The 10,784-nt window shown below is 35.9% G+C and overlaps 2 protein-coding genes across 2 annotated transcripts; one reads left to right on the forward strand and one right to left on the reverse strand.

Moving 5' to 3' along the window:
• Positions 1-228: 228 nt before the first annotated feature.
• LOC105683063 (PRELI domain-containing protein 1, mitochondrial) lies at positions 229-3,293 on the reverse strand. Its single transcript, XM_012395366.3, has 5 exons — positions 2,997-3,293; positions 1,332-1,658; positions 1,039-1,252; positions 727-975; positions 229-646 (listed from the first exon to the last, which is right to left on the reverse strand). The coding sequence occupies exons 2-5, from the start codon at positions 1,421-1,423 to the stop codon at positions 482-484; spliced, it is 720 nt and encodes a 239-aa protein (XP_012250789.1). The 5' UTR covers positions 1,424-1,658; positions 2,997-3,293; the 3' UTR covers positions 229-481.
• A 304-nt stretch (positions 3,294-3,597) lies between these two features.
• On the forward strand, positions 3,598-10,098 carry LOC105683062 (sorbitol dehydrogenase-like). The gene is made up of 9 exons (XM_020850740.2): positions 3,598-3,932; positions 5,757-6,157; positions 6,716-6,749; positions 7,678-7,838; positions 7,982-8,145; positions 8,236-8,420; positions 9,053-9,231; positions 9,315-9,436; positions 9,553-10,098. Exons 2-9 carry the CDS (start codon positions 6,104-6,106, stop codon positions 9,710-9,712), a joined length of 1,059 nt encoding a protein of 352 aa, XP_020706399.2. The 5' UTR covers positions 3,598-3,932; positions 5,757-6,103; the 3' UTR covers positions 9,713-10,098.
• Positions 10,099-10,784: the final 686 nt, after the last annotated feature.

Consider the following 10,784-nt stretch of genomic DNA (forward strand, 5'->3'; position numbering starts at 1 on the left):
CTCACAAAATCATGATTCAGATTTATTGTGCGTGAAGCAGAAAGTCGAAAATTCATTTACACGATATTGACTTTCAAACAAGAACTGTTGCAGAGGACAATACCCTAATTTTGTGTTTATGAGATCTTATCAGTAACATTGCTTGTCTATAAATGTAAAACCTATTCACATGTGTCAGCTTACACCCAGCCAACCTCACAGAGGTAAGATAATAAAATTCATAACCAATTATAATACATGATATTTATTGAATATCCTCTCATATAATTTATTATCCGAAAATGAGAATTTTCGGTGACTGATAGCTTGTTCTCTACCGTTTTTTACTAACGTAGGCTAAATTCAACTTTGTATATACAATTATAAGTGTATAATAATGTGAATACGTAATTTTTATTACATCTATTGTCCCGGTATGTATTCCTTATATTACAACACAATTACGGAAATGCAGACTGACTTTGTGAGCTTTTGTACATAATTACGATTGGCTCGGTTGACACGAAGCGTACATTGGCCCAGCTTTCTGCTTGGCGAGATCGGTTGCCTTTTTGGCAGCGTCTTTCATTTTCTCAGCCTTATCTTGAAACGAATGCTGAATATCTTCTGCGGCATGTGTCAGTTTGGTTATCGACGGTTGTTCCGACTGAAATACCAAGTAAAATCATTTGTCACAACCAATCTTCAGTGAAATTACACTTTAATTAAGAACAAGCTGGTCTGAACCTTTTCTACATATCCCATCTGCATCAAGGTGGGATTCATGTACTCCGCAGTTCCTGGAAACATATGGGCCAAAACGTAATTGAAACCTCCGGTCATTTTAGAACAGTTTTTCCTGAATCTGTCCATTCCAAAAGCTTGGATTGCTCTGCTAAATCCAAATACTTGACTGTCGATCCAAGCCGATCTTACCGCTACTGTCCATTCGGGATTTTCGTCCGATACTTTGTACACTACTTTCTCAATGATGCTCTGGAAATAATAGATGATCATTAGGACTATTCATACTGGAATTCAGTCACTATCGAGACGTACCATAACTTTGGCATATCCCAAATTTCTCGTATAAGTTGTCAGCGTTTTTTCTTTTGGGTCAACGACGCTTTCTTCAACAATTTTTACGACATTCTTACTTATGAATCGCTCTCCCCATTTGGGCACTCTGTTTGTTTTAGTCAAAAGTCTCTTTGAATATAATTTATTATGCTTCACCTCTCTGTATATTGTATCCTCTGAAAGGACATGGGTGCTGGAAAGAAAATCAAATAGAAATGTCAGTCATATTTTCAAATACGCATTAAAAATGACATCAGATTTTGAAAACAAACCTATGGGGGTTGGGATAACGTCGCCAAAAACCCTGGGCAACTTGTTCCCAACTGAATTGAAATATTGTAGTGTTTTCAAAATATTTAACCATTTCAACACAATTTTGGAACGTATTGAATCAACGAAACTATTATTATTTTAGACTTTTTGAACTCTCCTGTTTTGTGTATTATATTGTAAAATAATTGGGAATGGCTTCGTGCAGTTAAGTTTGCTTATTATTAATTACAATACTAAATATTTCCAAATAAAAACAAGCACTAGATATGAAACAGCGGTCGAAGAGCTCCAGATGATTGAAATAGTTCACACCTAGGTTCTTCTACCTGCAACAAAAATAAAACAGGCCAAATTCAGTATAATTCTCAAACTCTGTGAGAATTAGATTGAAAATCTCATACATCTGTCAATTCGGTTTTGGAATTCGAAATTAATTGGAGAATTGTCATGGTGCGAATGAAAATCTCCTCTACAATAGAGTTAACTCGAATTATTGGAAACAAACGTTTTCATCTTCATTTTCAAAGCATTGGATAACGTTAAAGTCTCGGTTTTCAATAAATCAAATGAATAACAAAGTTTTATATTTCATTCAAAATACTCTGACCTTCCATTCACAATTATCAGTGTAAGACAAACGTGAAGGCAACAATGTTGATCGAGACAGCAAAGGCAGAATAAGATAATTATGCTTACTGAGCTAAGTCTAATTTTAAAGGTCTTGATGATTATTAATAAATGTTCCACTGACATGGAATTTGGCTCTGTCCTATTCTGAAAGAATGTCACATTTTTGGTATACTAAAAGGGCAGAACAATTACAGAAGATTGTGGGCTGACTTAGAATTGCTTACAATCAAAGAAATCAATAATTTGTATGTATCTTATGGATTTTATAAACTAATACTTGTTTCAAGAAATCCAAGGCCAACAACTAATATCATGTCTCTAACAGTAGTTTGAAATATAAAAAGGTACTTCAAGGTTACAGCCAGCCATAAATTTTTCTAGAAGAGATGTCATAGCTAGTTGAAAACAGAAAACTTGATCGAGAACTCATATTTTCAAGGTTTAATGAATACTAGAACAATTTATTGTTGTAGAGTACTGAAGTACTTTGATGAAGTTTTCAATTGAGATCGTATAGAGTTGAAAGAAATGATTTTCAATTACATTTGTCAAGTTTATTCATAAGTACTGCAACAAGGTTCAACAACGGTAAATAAAGTTCGATGTAGACATAAGTGTATATTCAAGTAAGCGGTGAAATATTCAAAGTTTGAGAATATTCAAATTTTCACTATGTAGCAATGTATACACTTATGACTCAATACTATTACAACTAGATATGCACGACAATGACACACAGAAGATCAGGAAGGCTGTAAAATATGTAAAACAATAAATTATAGACGTAGCAAATACTGAGGATTATAAGACATGCGTATGTGATTAGAATTGTGGAGCCAACTTGAACGAATGGTTCAATCGAATTACATAGAATCCTTGGTGAGTAATAGATAGATGAAATCGAAACATGTATGCTACATCGATAGCTCTTTAGAAAATAGAGACATTGGCTGGCTGCCACACCGATGGCCTACATATGGCTTCGACGGTAAAATCTATGTAAATTGGAAAAGTGATTTGCTTAAATGACTCACCTTCAGGCCAGTTTAAGTCCGATCGGTTCTTTTAATCGTGACACAAATCATGCAAACTTTTTCCATGACTTTCTTTCATGTGTACAAAGAAATGCACGCTTACGCTCCCAAATTCACCATCTTGGCCGGACCATGGACCCAAAGAAAGTAAGAGCACCCAGAGCTAAAGAAAACTATAAGTAACCGTGTGTATATAACTTTTCATCGCCCGGATCAGTGGGTGAGTTTTTAGAATAACCTATACGACGTTCTGTCGTTGACTGAAGGTTGGTAATCACTAATCTTCAGTCAACGTTTCTGTGATCGTCGTGCATTTGAAGTGATTGTTGTCGGTATTACAGTTTTTTTTATTAAATGTCAGTTTTTTCGACTACCGATCACTGAGATATTTCAGTGCTATTGATCACAAAGTTCTTGAACGAAGTAATGTAGAGTTCGCTCCACCTAAACTTCTACTTCATATGGAGGATATCTTCATTTCTGCTTCACCTAGCTTCACCCAACGAAGCTTTGGTTCTTCTCCCCACGTGACTGAACTATTATATGGGAGAATGATTTAGTAATAACATTGAGAATAGATACCCTATCTATTCTCAATGGTAATACGACCTATGGGAAATATGCACTCATCTATATACTAAACGTTAGTATGTAGATCAGCGGAGATATGGGTCAAAGATATTACATATTTTGACTGAAGGTCTGAAGATTGGTATCAGTTAACGACTGGTTCGCCCGTATTTGGCTGTGCCAAACGACCCTTTCTGTAAATTTGTAGTTATAACGAAACGTGCGCAACCGGTTGACATTCGTTATTCGTGAATTCGTGAGTAATACTTTCTCTGCAGTGCAAGTGATAGATCAAGTGACATACTTATGGAATGTGTGCACCAAGGATTGGACTAAGCCTACGCTGCCAAGCCATGAAATAGCAATGTGAGTCGCGGCCGCCATAGCTCATCTTTCTCGTCAAATTACAATTAGGCTATTCTTGTAACTTTCAATAAAACTAGTAGAATGCAGTGCATTCAACTAGTGCACACATTCCCAATGCATACAATATCTGCACTCGCTCACCATGCTGTGAATCAATTTTTCCGTACATATTGGAACCATAACTCTGAATTCTCAAGAAATTTGATCTTACAAGGAGACGGCATAGGTTGGATGCTATGCTGTCTCCTTGTTAGCAAGCCAGCGAAAATTCTGTTGCATGTTTTTATACTGCTTGCTCTTCATTCACATTTTCATGAATATCTTATACACTCAACCAGTTCTTGACCGTAGTCGTAATCAGAAAAAATACAATCTCCTACGTTTCTTCCACGCTTATATATCTTTCTGTTGTAACTCGATAAGCCCAGTTGAGCCCAGAAGGCTGTGTTCAGATTACGTCTATGTTACTCACTTCGCTTGTTCCACTTACATCTTATTAGTAATAATATGACAGCTTGTTGTAAACATCCATAAACAAAATCCGTTTTCACATGGAGTGTAAATTTATTAGTGATAACTTTTATTTCCTTATGAAATTCAACGTTCAATAGGGCTCATTGATACATAATCAACTGTTTTTATTTATAGGCAACAATTATTGGGTGGCTTATGCATGCAGAGAACTTGTCATGAAATATGCTGGAAGACAAATTCAGTTTTAACTTAGTGTGCAGACCAGTTGATCCAATATGTTATATAGAAATTAGAGCTGTATGTTCATGGAACGAATTATAAATTTTGTAGTTACGGTCACCTTGTGCAGCGCAATTTCAAACGATCTATTGATCAATCGATCTTCCATCAGATTATAAATAGTATAGACCACAAATAGAGCAATGTCTAAATAGAAATTACACAACGTTAACGGAATATCATCGAGCCCTGATTGGATCAATGAGGAATTATGTAGCACTTCGCTATAGCCAGTTTCACAAAATAAATTTAATCTTGGTATCAGAGGTGTAAAATTTTTAAGACCACATTTATCAGTAGGCCTTATGGCTCATTTAGCTTTGACCGTCACTTACCATTGTCATTACTACTGAATACAAATCTGTCTTGTTTTTCTCAGCTAAAGTAGATGTATTTCCTTATCAAGATGGATCTTTTGTCTCCATGTGATTATCTTAGATTAATGGATCATTATTACGGCGTCAAACATTAGTTGATGGAGTTTTCCGACCATTCGTTATCTAACAGCATCTATAGCCCCTGTTGATTCATTTACCGTATCGCATTATTACCTAACAAAACATCCTATGTCTACCTCATTATTCAGGAATCATAAGTTTTCTTGACAATTCCCATCACTATGAACAAATATGGAATTAGTATCGCTGGTATCTTTATACTTTACGATAAGGCCAAGAAGAATCTGTTCTACCAAAAATATTGCCTCTACAAATTTTGCACCTATTTTGTTTTTGCATGAGGAAATTCTACAATTTTTACATGTTATTGATATCAAATGCAACGTCCGTTAATTCGATGCCAGTGAGTAAATTATTTTTGGCTAATGGTTGGTACTGGCCTTCATACATACAAATATGTATAGTGTCCAAAGTGTTGCTACCTGCATGCCGAACTGAGATTTTAATATCCAAATATTTATTATGATGCGTGGTACATCACTGTACGAACAATTTAGATTTTCGAGAGTAATATTTCGTCTCTGAAATTGAACAAATGGCACGTAAAACCCATCTCACATTTTCGAATCGCAGGTACGGTAGGAAACTAATTGCTCGTCTGTTATTGGAATAGCATTTTTATAGACTGAGGATCTTCTTTACCGCCTAAGATGATTCTCTGGATACGAATAACGAAAAGGGGAAGATCATCAGCTGTTCAAAATTTGAACCGCCACGTTGCTCGTATCGGTCGGAGATGGGTCGTAGTGGCGGGTCAGCCGGGGAAAGTCTCGAAGTGGTGGCAAACGACATTGCCAAGAGTGCACGTTATATTACCGTGGCGATAACGTCGGGTTTAGAAAAGCAGTTCTCTGCTCAAACAGAGCTCAGATTCAAAACTGCATTCACAGTTCGCACTTGACGATTGAATTTTGAATCAAGTTTAAAGTTGGAAGGCATCTCGACCGCGAGCAAGGCATCATGGGAAAAGACAACCTCACAGCGGTGCTATACAAAATTAATGACCTTCGACTGGTTAGTGACCATGAAATATCTAACGTTTCTATCGATAATTTAAACAAGTGAATGATAGTTGTCATCATAGTTGGAATGCATAAGAAAAATTCAAAAGGGAAATCGAACGAACATTTTTAACATTAGGTCGATTCAATATTTTTAAACTGTAGACAAAAATGAAAGCAAAATTCCAGAGAAGAATATCGATTTCTGAACACGTGTCTGCGCGTCAATTAAATTAACTATGAGTGCGAAACACGTGTGATAGCACCAACTGTTCCATTAAGGCACCAACTATCTAATTATCGTTGTTCGGAAAAAAATGTCAACAATTTTTCACCTACGTGGTTGTATAATATTATGGAAACTAAAATTAATATCACGTCGTTATCGTTGATTTATTTTTTTCTCCATCCTAATTATGTCAATGAAAAAAATCCAGCATACAAGTAATTATCACAGTATTCAATTACTTATCTAATTTCCTAGCATCATAAGTTACAATTGTTACAATTGTAAACAAGAAATTTTTTCCCTACAACTACACATTTGCATTTCATTCACTTCATGTTTCAGGAGCAAACTGAAATTCCTCAGCCAAAAGATGACGGTAAGCTTTTTCCAACTGACTTTTATATCTATATCACCAACAAGTTATCAGAAATAAGTTTCTACTCGGTTACCGAGATTATTTCAACAATTACGAGCTCTTTGATTTTTTCATATCTCAGAAGTCTGCAATTCCTATTGAACATTTATCAGACGTTGAAAAAAAAATTACTATATATCAATAAACTAAAGATTGTTATCTTTATTAAAGATTATCGCCTCAAGTTACAGTTCTTATGCTTTTTTGAATACTTAAAAGTTGTCTTGGACTTCTTTGAAATGCATGTTTGCTTGCCTTTCTGCTTATCACGAAAAATATTTTGTTCTTTAATGAGCCAGATGACCCTGAAATGTGTGGGAGAATTCACAATGTGTGACTTGACATCATAGCTCTGAGGCCACAGATTATTCAAGCATTTTCCTCTTTCATAATGGACTGCAAATACAACACAATCATTCAATAATGCATTGAAAAATTGTTTCAGAAGTTGTATTACAAAAAAAATGGTGTATCACCTTCGAGTTTCCTCATCTGTTAACATGCGAGTGAATTTTATTCCGTTCCATCACTTGATGATCAAATTTAAGGAAGTTGTCCTATTTTAAATTTAACTGTGTCACAGTCATGACAACATGATTGAGATCATTAAAATATCATTTGACCATCAGTTAAATTTATATTCAACCGATTTAGGGACAATAAGGAAATCTATTCAATATTCCAAGACTATTTTTAGACACTTGCTATGTGTCTGTATAGAAGCAATTGATGGCAATATTTAGAAAACAATCGATTCTTTTCATCTGCCCTGGATATTAATGAATACACATACAGTAGTACAAGTATACTATGATTTTTATCAAAGCTTTGTTGGAGATCCTTTGGAATTGAGAAATTGAATGATATTGTTACTCTAAAATTTTTACAGAGGTCTTGCTGGAAATGTCCTGTGTAGGAATATGTGGATCAGATGTCCACTACCTCGTAAATGGCAGAATTGGTGACTTTGTTGTCACCACTCCAATGATAATCGGCCATGAAGCAGCAGGAGTTGTGAGCAAACTTGGTAAAAATGTGCAAAATCTAAAGGTTTGATTTCTTATTTCTCTTTCTAAATTTGTAAATAGTTGCTAGTGCGTCGTTGGAAGACTCGTCAATATCCATATTCATGATTTAAATACCAATACAAAATGCAATCGAAGAAAGGATAAAAAAAGTTATTTCTGTTCAAGGTCGGTGATCGTGTGGCCATTGAACCTGGCGTGCCATGTAGAACTTGCAGCTTCTGCAAACATGGACGATATAATCTTTGTAGGGAGGTTATTTTCTGTGCTACTCCACCTGTACATGGTAATCTCAGACGTTTCTACACTCATGCAGCGGATTACTGTTTCAAGTAGGTATTCGAGAATCGTTAGCCTAAAAGAAACTCCACGCAATATACCATTTTTCCCATGTCAATGATTATGATTATTTTTCTGAACAGGTTACCCGACCATGTATCCCTCGAAGAAGGTGCTCTTCTTGAACCTTTGTCCGTCGGTGTTCATGCCTGTAAGCGCGCTGGAGTCACTCTTGGTTCACAGGTTCTGATTTTAGGTGCTGGACCAATTGGTTTGGTCACTCTGTTAGTCGCAAAATCGCTTGGAGCTACAAGAATCGTCATCACAGGTACGCTTGTAGGGTTAAGACGATCGTTTGTAACTGTGAAGTAAATACTTCCTAATAACTGAAATAATAAACATAGATTAAAACAAAACTCAACATGAATTAACAGTTATAAAAACAGAGTGCGTGAATTCCAAGTTTTAAGAGCTCTATTGTTTAGCAAATTTTAAAGAATGCAGTCGTTGTAGATTCTTTTATAATACAGTGCTCCTGCTGTAGATAAATTTCACTGAGAATGAATGTCGTAATATCATTGATAGTGGTATTACTAAACCTGACCATCATGTGAGCGATGCCTAACATAGATATTGTTATTTAAAAGCTGGCGCTTTTGAACGTTATTTAACAACTGCATAACGATGTATAAGAGTCCACAAGTGTCAAGGTCAATGTCAAGCCACTGCAGTGGTATGAAGCAATACGTAATCATTTACAATTAAAATATTGGAATTGATTAAAAGCGACGTGTGAATTGTTCCAGTAACATTCGAGTACTCAATTACAGTTTCATTTTACAGGATCATATCACCTTAGTAAAAATGCTCTTTGTTTTTTTCTATTTGTGTTTTCTCCATCAATTCTTGCAGATAGAATTTAAGATTTTTTGTTGCAATGCAGTTTTCGATAACTTTTAGATCTCGTACAAAGTCGACTCGACGTAGCTAAGGAATTAGGAGCGGACAAGACGCTTTTGGTAGATAGGAACGATGATGAACCAACGCTGGTTAAAAAGGTCCACGCGCTATTCGGCGACGAACCAGATATAACCATCGACGCTTCAGGAGCTGAAGCATCAACACGCTTGGCTGTGCTGGTGAGTTCAGGGATTATGATCATTTATCTATACTAAATTCGCCTTATGGTTGATAATATAGTCAACCACGCAATTCTTTTCAGGCAACGAGATCAGGTGGCACAGCTGTCCTAGTTGGCATGGGACCACCAGAAATTAAACTTCCTTTGGTCCAAGCTCTTGCCCGTGAGATTGACATCAGAGGAGTCTTCCGTTACGTAAATTGGTGAGTTATTCGGGGTATGACATCGATATTGAAACCAGAGAATTTAAGCTCCGATGTCATTTGAAGCTGAATTGTTGGATAACTTTGAATAAATGTACGATATATTTTGATTTCAGTTATCCAGCGGCCTTGGAACTTGTAGCAAGTGGAAAAGTGGACGTGAAACGACTGATAACCCACAACTACGATATCAAAGAGACTCACGAAGCATTTGAGACTGCAAGAACGGGACGAGGAGGTGCGATAAAAGTTATGATCCACTGCGATCGTTCTTAAGCCAATAAGGGTCAACTGTGTTCCTGATATTGATTATTAGTTAGGAGTAATAACAATAATGCTAATAATAATATATTTGACTCAATTAAGATGGGAAGATTAAATTGTAAATCAACTGTAAGAGTTCAAAACTTATTCCGTCGCATAACATTACCTAATTACTAGTTGACGTCGCGGATTATTATTCCCGTGATGAAATGTCGGGTATCAATATATACTTAAACGCAGTCAGCGGCGGATCCTCGACAATGTTTTATTAGCCATAAATTTTATATTATGAGAAAGATAATGAAGATAAAGAAAAAAACGAATGAGATAAACCGCCTAGCTACATCAAGAAGTACAAGTTCGATTTTAAAATAAAGAATATATTTAAGAAATTTAAACCTCCGGTGGTGTGTCGTACGGTAAAATCCTGATCTTCACTATCCAATGGATCCTTCTTTTTTACCAAGGTTGTCTGTACGCACGCTAGCGCACATGTCCATGCAAACGTCTATCGGAAATCGTTTCTACAAAAAATCAATTGCTGTTGACCCAATCAAATTTTATTGCTAATAGATCACCGCTATTCTTAGAAAGTCACGAGTCAGTACTCGTGTTTATTCTTTATTCATTCTGTTTGATCATTCAGCAATCATCCGTTATCTTGATGAACGAATAAAAAACCGAATGACGCAAACGTGATGCCTGAAGAATTCTCAGAATTTCGTCACGTCTCTTTCGGTTATCAGAATTAAGTAAAATTGCCATCATTCTCATTGACCGTTTAGAGCGATTAACTGATTCGAATGAGGCGTGGCACGTAGTCGAACGATTATTATGCTTACCTAATATTAAAAATCAGCAAAATCATTGATGTGTAGTACGATGTAAACGTGCCGAAAACTTTTTCCTTATATTGAAAATCTTTGATAAGTCATTGAGATTCGCCTGACGAAACATTCTCATAAGGTTACTATCAATTCGGTATCTCATCTTGCATTCTTTTTTTCATAAATTACTCGTGCTGGCTACCTGATTTAATACCTTATACATATGTATATTCCGTCAAGCTGTACGCATAATGTCT

Source organism: Athalia rosae, chromosome 2 (genome assembly GCF_917208135.1).
Source record: "Athalia rosae chromosome 2, iyAthRosa1.1, whole genome shotgun sequence".
Lineage (NCBI taxonomy): Eukaryota > Metazoa > Arthropoda > Insecta > Hymenoptera > Athaliidae > Athalia > Athalia rosae.

Bases quoted from the DNA above. Each gene is read 5' to 3' on its own strand.
- LOC105683063 (XM_012395366.3), bottom strand. From the start codon at position 1,423: ATGGTTAAATATTTTGAAAACACTACAATATTTCAATTCAGTTGGGAA. The intron at 1,253-1,331 runs GTTTGTTTTCAA...TTTTCTTTCCAG, and splicing joins CGTTATCCCAACCCCCATAG to CACCCATGTCCTTTCAGAGG. The intron at 976-1,038 runs GTACGTCTCGAT...TATTATTTCCAG, and splicing joins TGGGATATGCCAAAGTTATG to AGCATCATTGAGAAAGTAGT.
- LOC105683062 (XM_020850740.2), top strand. From the start codon at position 6,104: ATGGGAAAAGACAACCTCACAGCGGTGCTATACAAAATTAATGACCTT. The intron at 7,839-7,981 runs GTTTGATTTCTT...TTTCTGTTCAAG, and splicing joins AAAATGTGCAAAATCTAAAG to GTCGGTGATCGTGTGGCCAT. The intron at 9,232-9,314 runs GTGAGTTCAGGG...AATTCTTTTCAG, and splicing joins CAACACGCTTGGCTGTGCTG to GCAACGAGATCAGGTGGCAC.